The 25,806-nt window shown below is 38.1% G+C and overlaps 2 protein-coding genes across 5 annotated transcripts; one reads left to right on the top strand and one right to left on the bottom strand.

The window, feature by feature from the left end:
• Positions 1 to 964: 964 nt before the first annotated feature.
• Positions 965 to 4,136, bottom strand: rag2 (recombination activating gene 2). Its single transcript, XM_065297646.2, has 2 exons — positions 4,006 to 4,136; positions 965 to 2,643 (listed from the first exon to the last, which is right to left on the bottom strand). The coding sequence occupies exon 2, from the start codon at positions 2,627 to 2,629 to the stop codon at positions 1,037 to 1,039; it is 1,593 nt and encodes a 530-aa protein (XP_065153718.2). The 5' UTR covers positions 2,630 to 2,643; positions 4,006 to 4,136; the 3' UTR covers positions 965 to 1,036.
• On the top strand, positions 3,596 to 24,927 carry iftap (intraflagellar transport associated protein). Of its 4 annotated transcripts, none has more exons than XM_065297648.2 (8): positions 3,596 to 3,632; positions 4,152 to 4,294; positions 15,072 to 15,214; positions 15,306 to 15,442; positions 19,645 to 19,719; positions 20,635 to 20,689; positions 23,899 to 24,038; positions 24,318 to 24,927. In XM_065297648.2, exons 3-8 carry the CDS (start codon positions 15,082 to 15,084, stop codon positions 24,402 to 24,404), a joined length of 627 nt encoding a protein of 208 aa, XP_065153720.2. In that variant the 5' UTR covers positions 3,596 to 3,632; positions 4,152 to 4,294; positions 15,072 to 15,081; the 3' UTR covers positions 24,405 to 24,927. The 4 variants fall into 4 exon arrangements, with proteins under 4 accessions (XP_065153720.2, XP_065153721.2, XP_065153719.2 ...); XM_065297649.2 differs by having other exon boundaries at positions 4,152 to 4,300; XM_065297647.2 differs by having other exon boundaries at positions 4,152 to 4,305.
• The last annotated feature ends 879 nt before the right edge of the window (positions 24,928 to 25,806 follow it).

Here is a 25,806-nt window from a genome sequence, read left to right as displayed (position 1 = left end):
GAAGATGTTCCTGACCCAAAATGTTATTTTTTCTTTCATTGTGTGAGAACATTACAATTATTGTTACATTACATTACATTGAACATGTCGATTCATACTTTACATGTGCCTTCTAAATTAATATTATTAGGTTATAATATATACTTATATATAATACTATATAATATATTTTATAATAATTAAATAATTATTTTGTAATAATTTAAAAAAAGAAGAAATAATAAATGTATTTAGTTTTTTCCTGTTGTATGCATATTCTATATATTATTTATATACACTCTAAAAATGTTTCGATTATTTTGAACCCAGTTTTGGATCAAAAAGGGATAAACCAAGCTCTTATGGATTGAGTTTGTCCCTTTTTGACCCCACGCTGGGTTAAAAATAACCCAGCATGTCTTAGAGGGTATACTGTATAAATGTCAATAAGGGTTGAAATAGAGTTTTGTCATCTTAAAGCAAAATAAATAAGCGATTTTCATTGTTGTATGGTTTGTTAGGATAAGACAATATTTGAAAATCTGAAATCTGAGGGGGCAAAAAAACTAAATATTGATAAAATTGCCTTTAAAGTTGTCCAAATGAAGTCCTTTGCATCACATATTACTAATGATAAATACATTTTTATATATTAACGGTAGGAAATTTACAAAATATCTTCATGGAACATGACCTTTACTTAATACCCTATGATTTTTGGCATAATAATAAAAATTTTGACACGTACAATTTATTGTTGGCTATTGCTACAAATCTACTTATGACTGGTTTTGTGGTCCAGAGTCACATATATATCTTTTATGTAGGTGAAATGAATAGGTAGCGATATAAACCATTTTAAATTGTTTTTATTTGAAAACATTACATTTTTTAATGCAACAATTTAACAGCCCAGTAATAATAAAACAATGATGTGTTAAACAGTTGAGTGCATGTTATAATTTAACTAAAAAACATTTTACTCCGTAAATATATAAAACAACCAAACACACAAAAATCACATTTGTTTGATATCATGACATTCCACAACAACAGCTCAGTCAAAAAGTCTCCTGATGAAGCTTTTCTTGGCTGGGGTCATTTTCAGTGTGACCGGAGTCTTGCGATGGGTCATCTTCAATGGGACTTTCTTCAAAGGCAATATCGGGCGTGGTGGTGTCATCTCTTGTTTGGGCAGGCCTCCGTGATCCAGGCAGAAGTACTTGCTGTTGCCTTGCGAGAGTCGAAGCAAAAGGCTTTCGGAGAGCTCCATGCACTGAGCATGAACCCAGTGTCCACCTTCACCCCTGGAGCAGTAGATCATGGCAGGACGGGTGAGCTCAGTAGAGTAATATGGCTCCCATGTGTTTGGGTCTACCTGGCAGGCGAGGCAACACTTGATCCAGTAACCTGTCTGAGATTCATCCTCCTCGTCTTCCTCGTTGTAGGTGTCACCGTCTCCATCGCTGCTGTACTCCAACTCGTGAGGTTCTCGGCCAAAATAGAGCTCCTCCGAGTCCTCCAATGGTGCAGAGTCCTCCAATTCATTGGACTCCTGACTGCAGCCTTGAGTTGTTTGATCTCCATCTCGTTCCTGCTGGAAGCTGATTTGGTAGAAATGGTAGGCGTCTGGTGGAGTTGGATTTCCTTCCGTGGGAACGGCAAGAAGCGTGCTTCCTTTTCCCAAGCTTCCGCCAAACCAAGTTCGGCTCTGGTTTATTTCGCCGGTCCACTGTGGTGGTTCACGTTGCTCCATGTGTACTCCAACATCATCAAGTCCAACATAAGTGCATTCCATACGCTTTTCGGACTCCGATTTGTAACCACCAATAATGATGTACTCATGATAGCCAATAGGAGCGACAATGGCACTGGTAATAGCCAGACCATCCTGCAGAACACTACAGGTCAGGACAGGGCTTCCTAGGAGAAGCTCCACACGTAGACGGATCAGTCGAGGAGGTCGACAATCAGAATTGAGAATGTGACCGCCCAGAAAGTAGACACAGTCCTCTCTTGCCAGGGCCACGTGAAATGACTGGCCATCAGTGAGCTCGGGTAGGTTATGTGCAGAACAGCAACCGAACTCCAGGTCAATAAGGAAGACTTGTGGTGGACAGTCCACAACGCTGTTCCAGTTCTGCGTGGTTCTCTCAGCAGGCGGCATGTAGGATCTACCACCGAATAAAACACAGGCCGTCTTCCCTCTGCTGTGGATCACGCTGATGGTGTGGCCATACCGTGCGCTAGGAACTTCTCCAACCAACTCCTTCTCTTTACATTGCAAGGTGATCTTACGGTTGCATCCCCTGCTGTCCACGCTCAGCATATAGAGACTTGAGGACAGCTCGTTGTTGGGCGTTCGCCCGCCGTGAATGAGGTAACATTCAGGGCTGTCATCGGAGGGCTTAAAATGAGCTATCGCTGGGCATCGAAGGGGAGGAAGATAACAGGAGCTGTTTGAGAAAGAAATTGGACGGAGCTTAAGTTCTCCTTGTTTTAGCCGCACACCAAAAACTCCAGTCGGACATGAGCGTTTTGGCCAGCCTTTTTGGCCGAAGAGGTAAACATCACCCTCCAACTCAAGCAGGGAGCAGCCTGGTTGAATAAGACTGGCACAGTTTACAGCAGTTAGAGACTGTAAAGTCATCCTTTTGCAGAGAGCTGTGAAAACATAATAAATAATAATAATAATATAAAAAATATAAAAAAATTGTTTTATTTTTAAAGGGACATTCCACTTTTTTGAAAATATGCTCATTTTCCAGCTCCCCTAGAGTTAAACATTTGAATCTTACCGTTTTGGAATCCATTCAGCTGATCTATTGAAAGTAACCAAGGGGACTATTTTCGGGGAGTGCGTAATATCACTACGCCTGCTGCAGCCATGTCACAGCAGCAAGGTCCTTGATTATTACGCCAGTTTGAGAGTATAGTTCCTATCATATCTGCCTAGAAAATCGCAACTTTTAATTTTCTTAGTACATGACGTAACTACAGAAGAGTCAAGTTTTAAATAGGAAAAATATCAAAACTCTTTGGTTATTTTTAGCGCGATGCTAATGGTCTAATCAGATTCAATGGATTATGCTAAGCTATGCTAAAAGTGGTAGCGCCAGACCCGGAGATCAGCTAAATGGATACCAAAACGGTAAATATCAAATCTAGGGGAGCTGGAAAATTAGCATATTTTCAAAAAAAGTGGAATGTCCCTAAGGTTATATATGAATAAATAAATAATTAATAAGTAAGAATAAAACAGCTAAATTGATTTATTGTTATTTATAAATAACCATAATGTAAAGAATATTATGTGAAAATGTAACCTTGATATCTTTAACATTGACTAATTAATGTAATGTCAAAGAATAAAATTATTCTTAAAAAATATTAAAATCAAACTCTTATGCTCCTAATTTTTTAGGTAATCAAACTTTAGCGTGGATTTCACAGGTATGGTCACATATTACTAATACGGAACAATATTTCTCATTCCTTGTTTCCCAAAAAGCGGGATGTATTCCTACAGCACAAGAGTTGTAGTTTTTCTTTATTCTATTTCCCTCAGACGCTGTCGCTAAGGTTGCGATGTAAAGACTACATTACCCATCATTCAGTGCGACAACCGCTTCCTCTAGCTCTACATTTAAATGGTAGGTCTGACTTTATCTGTTAATGAGCTCGGAACGCTTATATTACTTAACATCTTTATTACCAGACAACACTGTTTATAATTTTTACGGTTTTTAGACAGAATCTTAATGTCTTTAGGTAATAAAATACGCTAAAACATACCAAATGAACTGCGCAAACTGTCAACACTTGCATAATGACACTATTTAAAACAAATTAGCGGTTTTATATTAAAAAACAAAATATATAAAAATATTTATCTAACTGGTATATGACATTTTTTGCGATTTTACTTTACATGACACCATAACGACGACATTGCAAGCATTACTTAATATTCAATCTATATTACAATACAGACTCCTAATAACTGTATATTTGTATATTTCTTACCTCTTTGCCAATGCACTCCGAAATGTGAAAGCTTATTCTAGATATATAAAAACAAATAGGTTAGTGACAGTGGCTGGGACTCTGTGTTTGTGAAGGTTGACTGGCTCATCTTGAGGTTAACTGCCTGTAACTGCTGTTTTTAACAGGTGGCTGAACACATCACCCAGTTTGAATGAAAACAAGCCGAAATTCACTGCACCATAGGTTGGTGTACTAATGTGTACTTTGCATTAGTGGTCTACAGCTGGTTATGATTCATTCATCAATAGACTATCAATAGATTCAACAGGTACAAGTCAGGTAATACTGTAGACTCGGTACATTTTTGCAATTAATATCACAATTGGTTTGGATGTTACTGGATGGTTGGATGTTACAGGCACTTCAAAAGTCTGCATTTGCGTAGGAATCTGAATCATATTGAAATTTGAATCATATTATATTTACATTTATGCATTTGGCAGACACTTTTATCCAAAGCAACTTACAGTGCATTACAAGGCACACATTTGATGAGCATGCGTGTTCCCTGGGATCAAACCAACAACCTTTTGTGCTGGGAATGCAATGCCTTGAGCTACAGGAATATACGATCAACCATTATTCTAAATCAAATCAAATTTATAATCAAATAAAGTTTATAATTTTTATATATCTGAATTATAGCAAAGCAGCTTCGCAGAATAATTGTTTATGAACAAACAGTAGAAACATACGATTAACAGTATAGAAATAACAAGAAAACGAAAGAAAACAGAAAGAGTTTGTTGCATGCTAAATGGCATGAAATATGACTGAAATAAAGAAGTGTTTAGGGTTGAAAAGGGGAGGAAAGTTTCCAGTAAATTTCTGGAAACTTTCCATAGGAACTTAACCTGGGGAATTTTGGAAAATTCCAAATTGGAAACTTAATTGGAATTTATGGAAATTTACGAGAATTTATGGGAATTATTTGGAAATTTAGGTTAATTTATATACACTATATCATATACAAACATAAATAAAAAAAATTGTTTGGTCATAAGCAGACATGCACACAAGGAAATAGAATTTTTTGAAAAAAAAAAAAAATGAATGTCTTGACAAATTTAATTGTAAGTAGAACTTTAATTGATTATTTTATTGAGTAACACAAAAGCATAATAAACATTATTATAGCAATTATAATGGTGCTAGGTTACATTTAGATATATGACTTACTGGCTAGCTAGCTACTGTATAAACACATTTTGGTATTATTTGCTAGTTAAACTGTTAAAATGCAGCAAGGGTGGCTTCTGTGTTAGTCGAAGCTTGGAAAATGGAGGGGAAGCCCCCCCCCTTAAGTGATATATGGAGGATTATTTTTTTATTTCGGGGGGGGGGGGGGATTGTGTGGGGGGAGAGTAATTTTTAGACACCACTTTTTAATTATTTCACCTTAATGTTTTCTCAGTCAGTGTATTTGTCTTTACAACAGTATAATGTTGTTACACACAGCACAATGATGTTTAAAACAAATGTAATTAATGTAATTTATGTGAACACATGCAAAGACGGACATTTTGACATTATTTTGTGTGAAGGATTCAAGAAATTATCTCTGCATGTTATGAAAGAATGCAAGTACATGCAGGGGGCGTGGCCTCAATGGCCCTTTAGTAAGCAGTGTGCGGTGTGAATGTGACTGAAGAATGTGCAGGGTAGAAATTTAACTACAATTGCATTAAATCTGGTTGTTTTAAACCAAATTTTGTCGAATTATGTTATGTTTAAACTACATTTAAGTTCCCTGTTATTATAGGCAATTTTGCAGTTTATTCCCATATATTCCATTAATTCCTATATATTCCCGTTAATTCCCATGAAAAGTTTCCAGCCTTGAAAATTCCCAGAATTTTGCAACCCTACTAATATTTCAGTTTGTCAAGAAGGACCGTATTAGATTCTAAGAGTACAGTATTCCCTTTTGATCCCATTATTTTGATTATTCCAGATTATGATTTGATAGGATTTTGATTATTGTCTATCATTTCCTTTTGTCTTGGTACTGTACTCTGCGGGCACACACAACTTCTTTTGGGCAACAACCTGCAACATACACCACAAAACAAGCTGTTCATTATTCATCTGTGATGGTGTATCATGTCACTATGTAATATGTTGTTCAAATCATTTCCCTGTGCGTTTGAGTGGTGTGTGATGCCAGGTTTGAGGGAGGAACCGAATGCTTCACTGTCATTACGCCAAATACCGAATGTGAGTCACGCATTGGATTTTGGCAGGGGGTAGTTCGGATCCATAAAGATATTCCTTATTTTCCCTAGGCTTATATTTGCATTAACTGTTTTCTGCTCGGCTGCTTTTTAAAGGAAAAATTAGGAGACTGGGGAGAGAGAAAGCATAATTTCTTTGTGTTTTGGGGGGTGTAAAGATGTTTGTGTGTGTGTGTGTGATGACAAAACAGCGTGCAAAACAAAGTAACTGTAACCACGAGTGCCTATAAGAACATTGAAAAACACAAACAGTGGAGCACCTGTGTTTGTGAGCCCGTGCTGAAGAGCAGGGCTGTGAAAGAGGACGCTCATCGTCTCCCCTGAGACGTAGCAGCAGACAATAAAGAATTCCTCCGGTGTTTTTGAGCGCTGTAGAGAGCTTTATTCCCCCGTTCAAGCGCACTTACATGTCAATGTTCACATTTACGAATGCGGTAAAATAAACCTGTTGAGATCTGGAGGACTTTCGCATTTGGCTGTGGCACTGATCACAATGATGGTGGTTTGTTGAAATTGAAACTCAATTGTGCTGTGAATTATTTTCTCTCTCTCTCTCTCTCTCTCTCTCTCTCTCTCTCTCTCTCTCTCTCTCTCTCTCTTTCTTTCTGCATTAAATGACCTTGCTGTGGTTGGATAGTGCAGATTAAGGGGCGGTATTATTATAATAAGAGCTCCTTATGACATCACAAGGAGAGCCAAATTTCAACTACCTATTTTTTCATGTGCTTGTAGAGAATGGTTTACCAAAACTAAGTTACTGGGTTGATCTTTTTCACATTTTCTAGGTTGATAGAAGCACTGGGGACCCAATTATAGCACTTAAACATGGAAAAAGTCAGATTTTCATGCCATGGCCCCTTTGAAGTCAACTTGACTACGAGATTGCAGAAGTGTCCGACTAGCAAGCTCTTTATTCACTCCTCCCCTGCTCTCTTCTAAATTCCAGGCTAGGCGTCCCCTGCTCTCTTCTAAATTCCAGGCTAGGCGCATCTCAAATGAGCCTACTGTATTTTTGTTAGTGTACCCAGGTGTTTCAGTCATCCATAAAGTGCATATAAGTTGCATATTGTGCGGAGTACATAAATGCTATACTACTAAAAGAGTACAAGTACAAAGTGTGCTGTTCTGAACATGAAGAGAGAGATGGAGGAAATAAGAGGGTCAGTGGTACAGCTGACGCTCAGGGCCATGCAAGGATTTGTGCTGTATTATTGATGGAGTGGAGTAATTAGACTCTAGTGAAGCACCTGTTTTGGTCCCGGCTAATGTTGTGCCACCTGAAGATGGTTCTCCCTGGGGCGAGTTCATGATGAATGATACGGCGACAGCTTGGAGGTTCTGACGATCATCATCTCCATTCTTCATTATTTTTTAATGTCACAGCAATCACTGTCCGCCCCTCTTTCCAAGCGTTATTGATTGTAATTAAGTTGAACTTCAAAGTGATAATTTTATTCCAATCAGAGCTAATGCGACTCTAACGCATGTTGATGGATAATGGTGACCTGTTGAGAACTGCAGGATCCATTTTTGCATTTTGTAGATTTTTCACATGCAAACCTTTCTTGTAGCATTACTTTAGTTGTTTTTAAACATAATACAATGTGCACACATGACAGAGTATTTAATAAACACACAGCATGTTTAATTTTCACTTAAAGGGGCCATGTCACAGGACTTTTTAAGATGTCAAATACATCTTTGGTGTCCCCAGAGCACATATGTGAAGTTTTAGCTCAAAATACCATATAAATAATTTATTATAGCATGTTAAAATTGCCACTTTGTAGGTGTGTGCAAAAATGTGCCGTTTTGGGTGTGTCCTTTAAAATGCACATGAGCGGATGAAGTGCAAACACTGATCACAAAGATGGTGGTTTGTTGAAATTGAAACTCAATTGTTCTGTGAATTATTTTCTCTCTGCACTAAATGGCAGTGCTGTGGTTGGATTAAGGGGTGGTTTTATTATAATAAGAGCTCCTTATGACATCATAAGGAGAGCCAAATTTCAACAATCTATTTTTTCATGTGCTTGTAGAGAATGGTTTACCAAAACTAAGTTACTGGGTTGATCTTTTTCAAATTTTCTAGGTTGATAGCAGCACTAGGGACCCAATAATAGCACTTAAACATGGAAAAAGTCAGATTTTCATGCCATGGCCCCTTTAATTAATTAATTTTCTTAAAAAAGAGAACAAATGAAGATAGGATGAAACTTTTTGTTGTGTTTGTTTCAAAGCAGAGGGTTTGTTCTTTCATTTGATATATTTTTGTGTTTATATATTTATGAAAGAAAATTTTCCTGGAAGGCATTTTGTGAAACTTTGGTGAAAATCACAAAAAAGCTGGCGGGCAACATTAAAAAAAAAAGGCTGCTGAGTTCTAAAAATCATTGGTTTGATCACAGGTATCACGCATGCTGCCAAATGCATAAATGTATATAATAGGAATGACTTGTTTGATTGACTCCTGTTATAATTCCAAACATTGCCAATATATCTGTCCTATCCTGTGTATGCACTGTAAAGAAGTTGGTTCAACTTAAAAAAGTTAGTTACCTGGTTGCCTTAAAATTTTGAATTAATTCAATTTAAAAAATATTACTTTAACATTTTTTTACACAAAAGTTTTGAGTTAACTAATATTTTTAAGGTGAATTAACTCAACATTTTAAAGGATTAGTCAATTCTCTTAAAAAAAAGATAATTTACACACCACCATGTCATCCAAAATGTTGATTTCTTTCTTTGTTCAGTCGAGAAGAAATTATGTTTTTTAAAGAACGTAGTTTCAAAGGACTCTAAACGATCCCAAACGAGGCATAAGGGTCTTATCTAGCGAAACGATTGTCATTTTTGACAAGAAAAATAAAAAATACGCACTTTTAAACCACAACAACTTATCTATCTTCGGTCCTGTGACGAGCCAGCGCGACCTCACGTTATTGCGTAGTGACGTAGAGAGGTCACGTGTTACATATATGAAAACCACCGATTTTCAATATTTTACTATGTTCTTACCTAAAACTCAGATTCAGGGACGTCACTAGGATTGGAAGACAGGGGGGGCTCAGCCCACAGAGTATTTGTAACTTGTGTTTGCAAAATTTTTGCACTCACATCTGAGTTACAATTATGTCAACAACCAGTCAAGAAACCAAGATGTTAACAAGTAAAACATGACAGACATATCCTCCTCTTCCATTTCTACTCTGTTAAATAAAAGTTACTGTAATGTTAGCTTTTAGACACATCAAAGCTGCATGGGGGAATTTAGGCCAGACTTTGCTCCTGATTAGTTATTCTATAAGCAATGACTTAAATGCTATCTGCAAATTGGTCACATGAAACATCCAAAATGTCCATAAACAGAGGTCAGACAGCTAAAAAGTTGGTAAGTTAAACAAATGAGAAAAAGCAGTACAAGAAATAGAAAAAAATTGGCATCACTGCATACTTTACCAGGTAAGCTATTGACCAGGGCTCTCAAGTTTTGAAGACAGGCAAGAGTGACACCCCTCCAAATACCCCCCCCCCCACCACCCCAAATATTATTTAACTATTAGGTTGTATACTACTAACCTTATTGCAATCCACTATTCCATTGTATTCCCTGTGTGTCATATATGGGACTAGAAAATGTTCATTTGGGAATGGAGATTTTTTTACAATGAAGACTTCCTGATTCATTATTCACTGTGTAAATACACGTACACATTTCCAGTACAAACACATCATTTTACTGTTTGCATTTCTATGCTCACATAGAAACCTTAGCCAAGGATTTTTTTTGACAAAATAAACTTTTAACCAGAAAATAAGATAAATGTGTGTGTTCACATAAATGTAAACATAAACCGGATTTGCTAATCTTATAGGTTAATATTATTAGTTGATAGCCACTGTGTTAATCTGGAAATTATACAGATCTAAAATTTAGAAAAGGGGAATGACCAACAAGTGATCTACCTTAATACTGAGTTGTCAAGATGCATTATGATGTGGTTTTCAGGACAGGGTTTAGATTAAGCCAGGACAAGGCCTTAGTTATATTAGGATGTTTATGTAGTTTTTACAAGCACAAAAATATTACAGGTGTGCATCTTGAGACAAAACAACGTGACTGATGTATTTTAAGATATGTTAGTGCAAGCTACTTTTAGTTAAGAACTAAAACTCAAACAGGCATTTTAGTCTTGAACAAGACTTAAGCCCTGTCTGGGAAACAGCCCCTATGTCTATACTGTAGGTCAGGGGTCTCCAACCTTTTTATAAGCAAGGGCTACCACAATGGATAAAACAATCTGGATGGGTACTTACTACTTTCTGATATAGTTTAATCAAAACGTTTTTCTTTTACTTGTTGTTTTATTTTACTTTACTTGTTGATACGTTTTAGTATTGTTTAAAATGTTAAGATAGGTAAACCAAGCCAAGCTAATATTAAAAATACCATGTTGAACCCTCAAAAACTTACTAGGAATACACATTATACTACCATACCAAAGACAAATACACAGGTGCCTTACACTTTTTAAAAGGAAGGAGTTCAAATGTTAAAATATTAATATTTTAAATGAAATGAAACAAACATATTCAATAAGCTATAATTTAATTATATTATTAGATTTTAAAAAAGCTATTTTACTGCAAATATAAGGTGAAATGCCCATTAAAAGCTCAATTTGCACGTTTGATCCAGTTTTTCCACAAAAAAAACTAGTTTTATAAAAGGATACACTTCACAATCACCTGGTGTTTCGCTGCATGAAATGATCTGCCTGATGCGTTCAGTACAACAACTGTACATAATGCAATGCATCACGCCAGCACATGACTTTAAAACCTGTTACGTTAATAAGCAATATATAGACGCGTGCTTTTACTGGTGACTGACCTGCTCCCTTCCTGGAGAATATTTCTGTGATTGATTTTGCAGCATCTCGCTGCGTCTGTCTCTCTCTCTCTTTCACATGTCAACCTGAGACGACTGCACGGCGGGTCAGAACAGCCGCCAGGTCAACATGGCCAGTCCGCCCTGCACACACCTTGTACTACTGATGTTCGCTCTGCTCGGCCCCCTGCGGATTGATAAACGCGCTAAATCCATGCTGCTGACTCAGATCAGGGGAGGAGACGAAACTTGACGCAGCATGACGCCTTTCATTGGTTGTTGCGTTAAATCTTACCCAGATACAATAGTGCTATTTTCTGATTGGCTATTGTGTAGCCTATTTCTTTTTTTTTTGATTGGCTGATAAGTGGCAGGCTCTAGGGGATACGCGCTTGATTCCTGCCGGTTTCCATAGTGAGAGCGGCGCGACCAGATAACTTTTGTGCGCTGCGGGCCTGCGGCATATATTAAATATATTATAAATAGTTTTCTGCGTGAGAAATACAATGTGTGGCGGGAGTGCGTGACAAAAGACCGAAATGAGTGACTGTCACGCTCAATGCGTGACACTTGAGAGCCCTGTCATTTAGGGGGGCTTAGGAACATTTTGGGGTAGCTTCAGCCCCCCTAAAATAGGCCTAACGACGTCCCTGCTCAGATTCATTAATACAAACCAATCTTTTTTCAATGCATGCACTTAATCTTTGTACAGCGTGTCGTGAATGTGTTAGCATTTAGCCTAGCCCCATTCATTCCTTAGGATCCAAACTGGGGCTGCAACTAACGACTATTTTAATAATCGAATAAACACCGACTATTGAAACGATTAGTCGACTAATCGAATAATTTGCGGACCATTGTAAACAATAAACTGACACAAAGACATTAATTAGTATCATTCCACATACAACAACGTAGGAACGGTCCTTTTTCTCAACACTTGTAAACACTGGGGCGTAGTTTCGCGTTCGTCCTCTGTGACCTCTTGACGTGATGACGTTTTGCGTGAGGTCGTGCTGGCGCATCACAGGACTGGAGATACACAAGAAATTGTGTTTTAAAAAGGCATATTTTTATTTTTCGTGTCAAAAATGACAATGGTTTCTCTAGATAAGACCCTTATGCCTTGTTTGGGATCATTTAAAGTCCTTTAAAACTCCAATGAAAAAAACTGTTAACCCTTGTGCCTTGTTCCAATTCACTACCCTTTCGTGTTGTTAGCGGCCAAAAAAGGCCACTAAATTAAAAGGCTGTAAAAATGTATCAGATTAATATTTTTTTCAATTTTTTTTGCATAAATCTGTTAATCAACCTCAGAACTGATCAAAACTACCAAATGTTTCCAAAAATTTCATGATTTTAACTCTTTAATTGCCAAGCTCATAAGTGATGCCACTGATTTGAGAAAAAAAAAAAACACAAAATCACTGATTTTCAATATAAAAAGTGATTGTGGACTGAATTTTTTTTCACCCTTTTCACAGTCTTGGGCATGCCAAAAATTGGTAAAAACATTGGCTTTGATGCATTTTTAGTTTTTGTGCAGCATCAGATTAAATTTTTTTCTCCCTCATTTATTGTTTGTGGCCATTTTTTCCCCATTGACTTCCATTATAACAACATTTTTTGATTGCAGAGCCATGACACCTTATTACCATGCATTTTTGATTCTTTGTGGTTTTAGTTTTTGCAAAGAGGTAAAATTTGTCATTTTTACTGTTGATCACCATGTGGCACAATTAACCCTTTAGTAGCCTGTGCAAAAAAAAGAGCTTGAATTCTGGATTGTACATTGAGTTATATGGACTATAACAGCATATTAGAGAGAGAGAGAGAGAGAGAGAGAGAGAGAGAGAGAGAGAGAGAGAGAGAGAGAGAGAGAGAGAGAGAGAGAGAGAGAGAGAGAGAGAGAGAGAGAGTTTGTGTGTGTGTGTGTGTGTGTGTGTGTGTGTGTGTGTGTGTGTGTGTGGGTTGGTCTATGTGGTTTACGAGGACATGAATAGTGTATAATGACATGTTTATTATGCTATAAAGGTGGTTTACGGGGACACAGAGAGTGTCCTCATAAACGGAAAAGCTAAAAAAACATACTAAATGATAGTTTTTCATAGATTAAAGACTGGCAACAGGTTTTTGTGACATTGGGGTTAGGGATTGGGGTAGGTAAGGGGAATAGAATATAACAGTTTGGACAGTATAAAATGCATTGCGTCTATGGAGATGTCCCCGTAAACCACATACACCAACATGTGTGTGTGTGTGTGTGTGTGTGTGTGTGCGTGCGTGCTTGCATGTGTGTGCGTCTGTGTGGAAAAATCTGTAAAAAATCTTCTCTTCATCAGATTTATTAACAACATTTATTATGAACCAAAATGCAAAAACAACTTCAAATAAACTGAACAATGAAGCAAGAGTAGAGGATGGATGGAGAACTAAACAATCAAACTAATTTTTTGGTGTGTATATGTGTACGTGTGTGTGTTCAGTCTTTTTAGCAGGACCTGCAGCATATTACTTGGTGCTCTCTGCAAGTGTGTCTACCACAACGGATACAAATGCTGACTGTTCTTTTTTTGGTTCTGTACACCACTTGCATGTTCCCCTCTTCACTCCTGAGCTGCTGGTGCCTGCTGGTGTCTGTGGATTTGTGTCTAGAGGGACAGCTACAGGAGACTAAATCCCTCTCACCAGTGCAGCACTAACTGGTGCGCGAGGGAGGTGCTCTCTCCTCAATACTAACACTAACCCTACACACACACACACACACACACACGTACACACACACACTCGTACACACACTCGTACACACACAATGGTTTTATAGTCCATATAACTCAATGTACAGACCAGAATTTATGCTCTGTTTTTTTGCACAGGCTACTAAAGGGTTAATGGTGCCACAGGGTGATCAACAGTAAAAATGACAAATTTTACCTCTTTGCAAAAGGAAAAGGAACAAAGATTCAAGAATGCATGGTAATAAGGTGTCATGGCTCAGCAATCAAAAAATGTTGTTATAATGGAAGTCAATGGGGAAAAAATGGCCACAAACAATAAATGAGGGAGAAAAAAATTTAATCTGATGCTGCACAAAAACTAAAAATGCATCAAAGCCAATGTTTTTACCAATCTTTGGCATGCCCAAGACTGTAAAAAAGGTAAAAGAAAATCCAGTCCACAGTCACGTTTTATATTGAAAATCTGTCATTTTGTGTGTTTTTTTCCCCCAAATCAGTGACACTACTTATTAACTTGGCAATGAAAGAGTTAAAATCATGGAATTTTTGCAAACATTTGGTAGTTTTGATCAGTACTGAGGTTGATTAACAGATTTATGCAAAAAAAAATGTGAAAAAAATTTCATCCGATAAATTTTTACAGCAGTTTAATTTAGTGGCCTTTTTTGGCCGCTAACAACACGTAAGGGTAGTAAATTTGCCCACGGTATATTGATAAGTTTTTGAAAAATTTCAAAGCATTTTCTTAAAATATGTGTAAATATAAGATTTGTCACCAAAATTCATTCCATTTGCTGAAACACAGAGAAAGTTGTGGCCAAATTAAGACAAAAAAATTGCAAAAATGGCCAAAAATGGCCCCAACAACACATAAGGGTTAAGTGTTGAGTTAAGTGTTACGTGTTGGTGTCCATTAAAGTCTATTAAAATGAGAAAAATCCTGGAATGTTTCCCTCAAAAAAACATAATTTCCTCTCGACTGAATAAAGAAAGACATCAACATATTGGATGACATGGTGTTGACATTTTTTTTGTTGAACCAACAAATCTCGTATAGAGCATTGAATTACCAACACATATGGGTTCGAACCCAGGGAACACTGTATTCAAGCTATGCACTTTTATAAGTATGACTTTATTCCAAATAAATTTTTTCTCTGTTACTGTGAATGTCAACAGATTGGGCAGGATGCCAGGTTTAGTTCAGGGTTCAGATATAGACGACCATGACCAGGCCATCACCGAAGCTCTTGATCAGTTCTGCAGTGCCCCAGAGCAAACCTATGAACAGTTTTTCTCCACCTTCACCTACCTGACCCCAGGTAAGCCTTACCGAATGCCAGTCATGTCTTCTGTCCTCTGATACATCCTCAAATTTCTACTCGTGACCTTCACTGTTCATTCCAACTCCAGAGGATGTGAGGAATCCACGTGTGACCGCTCACAGAAGACCCGGAGACTCGTCCCACAGCAGCCAAGAGGAACAGAGAGAAGATGAAGCGTCAGAGATGGAAAGAGAGGAAAGCACACTGACTACTGATCAGGAAGAGGTCAGTGCATTATAGATCTAAACCTCATAGATGTGAACCTTATAGATCTTAACCGACAGCCCGCTCTTATCAGTCAGATTTTTTCTTTTACCTTTCAATCAAAGTCAAAGTTTCCTGCATTGGCTTTTGCTCTGTTTATCAGTTACACACACAAATATGCAGGTACATCTGATTTTGTGGCCTTATTATAAGTGAAAGGCAAATATCAATTTTACTATTGTTCATACTTAAAGTTTAAAGGTTTCAGAGGTTGAAATCCTTAGCCTTATGCATTGCGTTTTGGCCTTAAAGGGATAGTTCACCCAAAAAGGTCATTATTTCTGTCATCATTTACTCACCATCAAGTTGTTCCAAACCAGTATACATTTATATAAATCTATAAAAAAGCAAGATATTTTGAGGAATGTTTGCAATAAAGCAGTTTTCGAGCAACATTCACTTCCATTTTTTATGGTGCTCCAAAACTGCTCCTCAAAATATCTTCCTTGGTGAAACCAGAATCGGGCTGGACAACCTTAGCAACCACTTAGCAATGTCCTTAGCAAGCAACCAGAACATTTGACCAAAGATATTTGATATAACAACATTGAGCACTACTATTATGATTAGGGGATAATGCAATGCTCAATATTGCCACTCTGGCGACTAAAGTCCCACCATTCAGTTAAAAGAATCATCAATCGATAAAGACTGACGATTCTCCTGGAGAGGGGCTTGGTACAGTAACGTGAGGCACTTGCCAAAATGTATGAATATTGGTAGCTGAAATGACATTGAATAAAGGTGTTTTTAGTACAACTTGAGCTTAAGAAACAAACATGCAGTTGATTTAAGGTTAAATTCCTGGTCAGAAATATATAAAACATTTTTAGAAAGGACTTTATTCATGCATGACTGAAATAGCTACCCTGAGGCATTGCAAAGAAGGCCACTGAGTGTTTATTTTGGCGATGGAAGTGTTTGGTAGCTTCTAAATTCATACCTGTTTGGATCCTAAGGAACGAATGGGGCTAGGCTAAATGCTAACACATTCACGACGCACTGTACAAAGATTACGTGCACGCATTGAAAAAAGATTAATCTAAGAACATAGTAAAATATTGAAAAACGGTGGTGTTTTCCTTTAAAACTAACTTGTTATGACGATGTCCACTAGGGGTGGGACAAAAAAAATGGATTCTTAGATGAATCGCGATTCGGAAGTGGCCGATTCTCAAATCGATTCACAAATGTCAAGAATTGATTCTTAAATGTTAGTTTACAAAATAATTATGTGACGTTATCAGAACCAAAAGGCGGAACTTAACTGGGTTAGCGGTGCTGGAAGAGAGCGCGCACTGCACAAGCACATAGCGGAGCTTACAAGAGCAGAAGAGAAATAAAAAAAATCTAGAACAGCCCTGTTTGACTCATTCTAAACTGCAAGAAAACAAGATACACTTTGGGATAGTCTTGCTCTGCCTTTTCTCTGTTCAGTAGGTGGCATGGAGAAACAGCGCATTTAATTTAATGACTCTTCTGACTGTGCTATCGTTTCCCTAAACCATCCACTGACTGTTTAGATATAACATGAATATACTTCTGTAAAAATATGCAGATAGTTTGTTATTCAGTCGCTGGGTGCGCTGCATTATATAAATACAGTAATACTGCCAAAATCACTGTGTATAATGATGATGCTAGACGCTTAACGTTAGTCATTTCGTGGAAGTTAATGACGGTTAACATAAAGAATAAATATGTCACGTTTAATTACTATTTTTATGATTTTAATGTCTTACAACAGAAACAGGACATATATGAATATAAGAATAACATTATTTATCCCTTAGTTGGTTTAAAGTTGGTTATATGACAGTACTGTAGTAGCAAAAGCGCAAACATTAACCTGGCTTTGAGAGCAAATGTGACGTAATGACGTCACAGATATATCCAAATAGTACATCAAGAATCAATTCTGAATTGAACTACTATTCATTCATACTACCAATATTCATACTACATAGTACCTACTCTTTTAACAGTCAATGAGTAGGTACAGGGGCATCATGCACCAATTTTTTTTAAGGGGGCACAGTTCACAGAAATTTGGAGAGCGGGTGGAAATTTGTGCATACACAAACAAAATATTATAGAGCTTTCAGTCTTTATGGCACTTACATTTCTAACAATCTGAGTGCCCCTGCCTTCATGCAAAAAATATCCAAAATCAAAGTCTTGACTAACTTTCATATCAAATACTATTCAATCGGAATAATGACATATTAGTATCATATTTACATCTGAAATGGCATGTTTTGTTTATTTACGTTTTGTTTAATGACTTGTTTAATTGTGTCATTAATGCATTTTGCACAACAACTGCATTATCCTATAAAATTAATGTAATTTTAAATCCATAAAGTAAACAACGAAAATGACATAAGCTATAGCCACGTGATTGATTTTAATGTTCAATAATGATTTAAAAAAATAAAGATTTAGATAAAAATATTAGAGGAACGGATTTTTGCATTAAATTTTACCTCATATGTAAGCGTGTGTGATCCGTGCCCGCGTGAACTCTGGTGAACTTTGGCGTTGAACCAAGAAGATGAATCTAAAAATCTCTACTAATTTAACGTCAAGACGGTCACATTTTAAACCATACATTTTCTTCACAGAGAAGGTTACCTGCACATTACCGTACTGGGGTTTGAAAATGTTGTGAGCGTTTTTTGCACGTTTTAATTCCTCAGATAGCCAAATGCAGCAGCAACATGAAAGCTCGTGAGCGTGCTCAGACGCTGATGACGTCTGCGCTGTCTGCAGCGCCTGCCGCCAGAAAGTAATGTAACACGATCAAATACTAAAAAGTGACAAGGATGCAGCACAGATTTGATAATATTGTGCATATTAAACAGATTAAAAGACAAGTAACAGATTGATGGATGCTTGTTTGAGGTTGCATGCAAAATCCATTTGGCTCAAAAAACAAAGGGGGCACGTGCCCCCTCAGTTTGAATGGGCATGACGCCTCTGAGTAGGTACTTCATCTAATTCGGTACCTACTGTCACAGTATGCGATTTCGGATGCTGGGTTTGCCTCTACAGACTACATGGCATTGCCCTAGCAACCACACAGAGTAACCTAGCATCATCATGGCAAACCACTCACAATTAAAAATGTAGTTGCAACCAGAGGTTTTCTCGGGTCCAAAGAAATGTACAGAAATGTAATAAAAAAATCTACCCGACCCGAAATGACCCTTTTTACCCGAACCCCCAGACAAAATTACAGAGAAAAAACCCGCGAAAATTAGACTCAAGACCAAACCAACCCAGTGGCAATTTTTTTTAACCCAACTGGACCCGAATGAAAACGGCAGCAACATGTGTGTAGTCAGCAGCCTCACACGCACCAGCCAAGCAAAAAGAAATCCTGGTGGGCTCGCAACAAATTTGATCCGCTGCTCCATTTATTTTCATTTGTTATCTGACGATGAACCAAGGTAACCTAAATGTACATTCAAAATGGATTGATTGACAGGTCTGTCTCAACGTAAATTAACCTACCTCCAGGCACACGATGTCACAAGTGCTCTTGGCAAACAGAGGAGGTTTGATGCACACACAAGATAGTTTGGGTCTTCTCGGGCCTTCTTTTTTTTTTTGGCAAAAACACAGTCATTTTAAATGATTCGAGACCCTATGCCGCTAAAATTATACCCCACCCATGTCCGAGGCACTCATAAAACCCCGGCAACAGTTTAGCATCATGATGGTCACTTTTGTACTGACAAGCACCATTAACATTCTCTATCTTTTTATTTTCCCTTTTTTTGTAGTCGTCCGCTCTCTCAGTATTGGACTCTTTCATTAATACATGTATTTTGTCATCAGTCCTCACGTCAGCGCTCGACGCTTACGACTTCTGCCTAGCTCGCATATTGATCTTAGCGGGGATTTGACGAGCCGCAACACCAGTTACTGTCAATAACACAAAGCACATCGGCCAACAGCGCAGGCCGCTCAATGCTAAAAGAGATTCTGCCATATTTAGCTCCACACCACCGGGAGAGAAAAACAGTCGTATTGATCCTAATGCCGCTTCGAACGTAATCATGCTAGTTCACTGGGTGCCGGCATATTTGAGCATTATTAGGTGAAATGAGATGACGAGGGTGAGTTTAAGAGTCTGTGTGTGTTTGTTTGTACTGTAGGTGGTGCTGGATGCTGGTTGTGTTGGAGGGATACTGGGTGGTGCTGCCAGGCCCAATCCAGACAAACCTGTGAAGGTAAATGATTGGATGTTAAACAGCAGATGGCTTACTAGGTTTTGGAACAGAGCAAAAATCAGTTAAAGGTATAGTTTTCCCCAAAAATAATCATTTACTCACTCTCATAATGTCTTTAAAAGGAAGATATTTGTAGTCAAGCAAGAAACATGAGCACCATTGACTTCCATAGTAGGAAAGAAAAATACTATGGAAGGCAATGGTGCTTCCTTTGTGTTCAACAGAATAAAGACATTGTTACAGGTTTGTAATGACATGAGTAAGTCAATGATGTCAGAATTTTCATTTTTGGGTGAACTATCCCTTTAACTCTTTCACCGCCATTGACGAGATATCTCGTCAATTAAGAGAAAACGCTTCCCCGCCAATGACGAGATTTTCCGTCTTTCCGCAATACCGCTATTATCCACCAGGTGGCAACTTTTTAAACCCGAAAGTATTGCCCTATGGCAAGCGGCTGCATGTCCGTGTCTGTTTTAAAGATCGCTCTGAATGGGATCTCTATGAAAAGTCAGACACAAAAATGGAATTATCTCTGCTTTTTGCTCAAAATGTGGTGCTTTTGCAGAAACCTACCCATATTCAAAAGCTGATTGCAAAAGAACCACTAAAGGTAGGATGAAACGTTTTTTTTTCTGTTTGAAAGCAGAGGGTCTGTTCTTTCATTTGGTATATTGTATGTTTATATATTTAAAGAAGAACATTTTCTGGAAGGCATTAAACTTTGGTGAAAATCTTGAAAAACGCTGGCGCTGGCTGGCAACTTTTTTTTAAAACGCTGGCGGTGAAAGAGTTAAGACCGATATACTACAGAACATAAGGGAAGTCTATAGTGAATTGTGTTATTCATTATAATATATGAAGTATATAAAAACATTACAAAATTTTTTGCTTTTTTACTCTTTTCCATGGCAGTTTGATAATTATTTGGGAGATTCGGAGGATGAAGAGGAAACCACTGATGCCACAGGTGTTTATTTTTCATATTTATATGTAATGTACAGTGCACATTATTTTATTTCACAGCTGTAAATGAGGTTCGGCTATGCAAATCACTGATTCGCATGAAATTCACATACACAGTAATGCAGATTCACATATTAAAATCACCTGCAAAAATAATGCGTAAGTATTCTTTTCAAATGGATATGTACTGTAAGGATTGCATGGGCTCAGCTCACCTTTAATGGAGTTTAGTAGATATCATATGCACACTATATTTTTGTAATTAAGGCTGTCGTACGGCTCGATTTAAATATATTACCATTCATTAAACGTATTCAGTGAATGCAAATTTCTAACCCGCTCCCTCTTCGATAGAGCCAGGGGCAAACACTAGCTGTGAGAGGCTTAACGCTCGTCGTATGGGCTTGTAATGAGACGGCACATGAGCCAGCTCTTTTCTTCTGCACCAGACAGACTCATTTAAACTCAAATGACCAGTTTAATAGACAAATTACAAAAACATTTTTGCATTAGAGAGGCATAATGTTCAGAAGAGGATACCCTTGTTTTTTTCCGGAGGTTTTGGGGTCTTCACAACTGCTTTTTTTCTTTTAACTAAGATTTAACTCTGTATTAATATGGATCAGACTTTCTTTCTTAAGGGCTTTTCACACTGCGCTTAACCCTGGGTTATCTTCGTTCTAAACCCTGCTTTTAACCCTAGGTTAAGCAGCGTTTCACACTTGTAATTTTGAAGCGGGGTTATCTCTGAAATTAACTCAGGGTTTTGAAGCCCTGCTCCAAAGCAGAGTCAGCACCGCTTTTTTGGAGTTAACCCCGCATTGCAGTGCCAAACGCATGCGATGTGAAACGATGGGGGGTTAGAATGCAATGACTAAATGCTTAGCGTGGACAGCTTATCAGAAACTAAAGAGCATGTACCTAATATCATGATCTGAGTACTGAAAACACCTGAATGGGAGTAAAAATGACATCCCAGGAGACTTAAAACAGCCAAGAGAGATTTACGTTGTAAACTGTTCTGTCACCGACGTGGCATTGCGAGACAAGTGGCGGCCGGTGACTTCTTTTTTCGAGGGCGCTCGATGTGAAGTTCGTCACAACATGTATGTAGCCTGTCATGTGTGTGGTTTGTAATTTCAAAATATGTAGTCTGCGCTTCGAGTGATCCTATGTGCATCACGCCTCTTGCCAAAATAAGTACCTGCTGCAGACGCGTCTAAAGTGTTTATGATAAAAGAGACGCTCCCGTTTGCCAGATACTCGCATAATTTCATGCGTAATCAGAGTTTACTGTTAAAGGAGTCTTGCATTGTTTTGTGAACTTGAGCGTCTCTTTTATCATAAACGGTTTTGAAGCGTGTGCAGCAGGCACTTATTTTGACAAAACCACAAATATGCAAATGAAAATGTTAACCCAGGGTTTAGGAATGCACAGTGTGAAACATCAGATTATGAATACCTAGAGTTATCTCTTAACCCCTGGTTAAGTATGAACAGCGTAAAAAGTATAACCCAGGATTCTGTTAACCTTTTAGAATAACCCGGGGTTAACTTTTTCAAGTATGAAAAGCCATTTATCATGTGCATCACTCTGCCATCTTGGCCGTATGTCACTGCACATCACTCATGGATGGCTGAAAATAGGCAAAGAGGCGGGATGTGGGTGAAGCCACACCCATCTAGCTCGACTCTAGTGACAGCAGTGGCAGTTCACCCATCACTCAAGTGGCCACGCCCTTAATTATGCAGAACTTTACGGCTTAAAGCAACACTCTAAAGAGTTTTTGCTCTTTGCTCCCCCTACAGGTTAGAAGCGGAATTGTCCATTATCACTGTCGAAAATACTGCAGCATAGCGGTCTCTGATTGGATTGTAGGTCTGGCGTAAAGCAAGTTTTTGTAGTATTCACTCGAACTACAGGACCACTACCCGACGGTTGGAAACTTCTTTAGTGCGGTTTTGGCCGATAGAGGGCTTTTTTGACTGGATGAACGACTGAAACTTTTTCGGAAACATTATTTTAAAGTAAAAAAAAATTTTGGTGTTGCTTTAAATATAATTTAAACGGATGAGTTACAAAACTTTTTACAGTTGTCATGAAGGGCAAAATCAGTTACAATTAATGTAATAAGTTGATATAACTTATAAAAACAAGTTGATTTTGTTTAATTTAATTTGTTAAGTTATATATAAATATATGTTGATTCAATATCATTTGTTACAGTGTAGGTCATTTAAGCTTTTTTATTGTAAAGTGTACAATAAATTTAAGATAGGCTACATTAATAAATGATGTAAATGAATTGTCCATTGTTATTTCATTGCATTAACTATTATCAAATCTCACCGTATTGTAAAGTGCTGCAAAATATTAAAACTAGAAAAATAAAACTAGATTAGTTAACCTCACGACTAATCGTATGCGGCCCATCCCTGTGATGTTTTTCATGATTGAATGGGTTACTACAGAAGAAGGGAGAGGTATGTAAAATTCATTAGGTGTCGTGGTTAGAATGCCAGTCAAACCCTCTGAATAACAAAAAGGTGGATGCAGAACTTTAGAGTAATTAGCATGAATAATCACGCCACTGCTGGGCTTTGCAAAAAATGTAAAGCGCAAGTAAGAGAGAAAGTGAAGGCGGGCGCACAACTCGGAGACTACAGCAATAATTGCCTTTACATCGAGGTTTAATGACCGGCCTTTGCCGTCCAAAGGAATCTTCAGTCGGGTCAAGGGGAAGGTGGCGTGAAGGCAGCCTTGTCAAATCCGATCAAGGGCCGGTGGTCTAATGGCAGGGTACCTGCGGTTTTAATGAAACGCCTCTCCACGCCAGTCAAGGGGGCTTATGGCCTTCAAAGTCATTAGCAGTGAAACTCTCCTTTCTGTGTATCCTTTATGATCTTGAATTTGACTGTGTTGGTAATTGGATGTTTAATTAAGATCAGCATACATCGCGTTTCTGCCAAGTCCGATGTCACTCGCAAACACACAAAAACAAAAAACAGATACATAAAAGCACAGAAATCATTTTATTGATATGTTACAAGATTTTCCCCTTTTTATTGTCTTAAAGTCGGAGTCATTGGGTGCAGCGGCCATAGCTGTGTTTTGTCAGAATCAAGTGCTAGAATTAACCGTTTTGTAAGTATTAATTAGTAAATAATGTGTATTATGCAAATGTCTTTTGTGTGATATGTCCACTTTGCCAGGCACATCTGTATTACCTGGTGAAGTTGAAGAGCATCTAGTAGATACGTCTGCTTCATCTCTCTGTCATCATACGCTGTTGGAGATGTCCTCTACTTTCACAGACCAAAGCACAGACAAAACACAAACTGCTGAGGATCAGGTACACACAACGACTGTCTGTCTGTCCGTCCCATTACTGATGTTTTTTATATAAATGCTTAGATGCTCGGGTGGTATTTCATTCATAGAGTTGGATTTTGCCTTTGCTTATTTCACATGAACTCCTATAGCCTAATAGGTATTGCATTGCATCAGCAACAAAAAATGCATGTTTGATTATACGCAAACACACGTATTGATAAAAATGTATGCCTTGAATGAGGTTTGTTTTGATGAAAACCTTGGATTAACCAGTTATATGATGTCTTTGTCTTTATAGAATGAAAGCAATATGGTTCTTCCTTTTCATCTGGATGAGAACTTCGATTACGACACCGTCGTGCTGACTCGCAAATATCAGATCTGAGAACAAAACCACAGAGCATCTTGAGCTAAATTGGACATAGTAAGACTGGCAAAAGCTTTTAACAACTCTGGTTTTACAGAGTAAATCCTCATTAAGAGGGTCAAAGGCGTTTTGTTGTTTTGGCACTAAAAGGCTGAGAAAGACGAAATGGTTGTTTTGAAAATAAATCAGGAGTTTATCACACATGTCATTGTGTGAAGCACCAGTTTGAAGGATCTTCAGCACAATCACTCAACTAAGTCTTCAGAGGCTTTTTACTTCATTAAACTAATCTGAATACATCTGATTTACTTTTGTGAATTTCATAACGAACCATTACATGACCAGTACTAAGCTGAATAGACTTAATTTTAACTATCAGGAACTGATTGCACAGTGAAGAATTACTCCATAAAGTCTCTATTAAAGTGAACTCCCAAAAGTGAAAATTTTGTCTTCATTTACTCATCCTCAAGTTGTTTCAAACCTGTATACATTTCTTTGTTCTGCTCAACACAAAGATGTTTTGAAAAATGTTTGAAACGTCTCGTCTTAAAGGGAACACAGTATTACCCGACGTCAAAGACCCGCAACTCTACCTGCGCGACTCGAGAGCTACAAGTGTAAAGACCCGCGACTCTACATTCACGACTCGAGACCTACGAGTGCAAAGACCTGCGACTCTACCTGCGCGACTCGAGAGTTACGAGTTTAAAGACCCGCGACTCTAAATTCGCAATTCGAGACCTACGAGTACAAAGACCCGCGACTCTACCTGCGCAACTCGAGAGCTACGGGTGTAAAGACCCGCGACTCTACCTGTGTGACTCAAGACCTATGAGAGTACAGACCTGTGACTTAACCTGTGTGTGACTCAAGACCTATGAGTGTAAAGACCTGCGACTATACCTGCGTGACTCGAGTCATACGTGTGTAAAGACCCGTGACTCTACCTGCGTGACTCCACCGAGCAAGGACACTGGCAAGGCACTCAAGTATTGTTTACTTTATTTCTTTCTAATTCTATTTATGTTTCCTACTTTCGACTAACAATGTGTTTCCAGTACATTCCTGTCATTGACAACAGACACTAACGCATCTTGGACGCAGGACACTCACTCAATCGTGCAAACAATCCACAACTCTTCTTCAACAAATCCGACTTCATCCATGCCTTTGCCACGCAGTCAGCCTTCAACATCCTAGCTCTGGCTGAGACATGGATTAGTCCAGAAGACTCGGCCACACCCGCTGCCCTTTCCTCAAACTACTTTTTAAAAATATCTTCCTTTATGTTGAGCAGAACAAAGAAATGTATACAGGTTTGCAACTTGACGGTGAGTTAATAAAGCTATTTAAAAAAAAGTTAGATCTGGGGCACCATTGACTTCCACAGTATAGAACAAATTACACTATAAAGGTC

Source organism: Paramisgurnus dabryanus, chromosome 23 (genome assembly GCF_030506205.2).
Source record: "Paramisgurnus dabryanus chromosome 23, PD_genome_1.1, whole genome shotgun sequence".
Taxonomy (NCBI): Eukaryota; Metazoa; Chordata; class Actinopteri; order Cypriniformes; family Cobitidae; genus Paramisgurnus; species Paramisgurnus dabryanus.
The sequence above is the reverse complement of the archived record's forward strand: the minus strand, read 5'-3'. Positions and strand labels throughout refer to the sequence as shown.

Bases quoted from the DNA above. Each gene is read 5' to 3' on its own strand.
- rag2 (XM_065297646.2), bottom strand. From the start codon at position 2,629: ATGACTTTACAGTCTCTAACTGCTGTAAACTGTGCCAGTCTTATTCAA.
- iftap (XM_065297648.2), top strand. From the start codon at position 15,082: ATGCCAGGTTTAGTTCAGGGTTCAGATATAGACGACCATGACCAGGCC. The intron at 15,443-19,644 runs GTCAGTGCATTA...TTTGTACTGTAG, and splicing joins TGACTACTGATCAGGAAGAG to GTGGTGCTGGATGCTGGTTG. The intron at 19,720-20,634 runs GTAAATGATTGG...TTTCCATGGCAG, and splicing joins ATCCAGACAAACCTGTGAAG to TTTGATAATTATTTGGGAGA.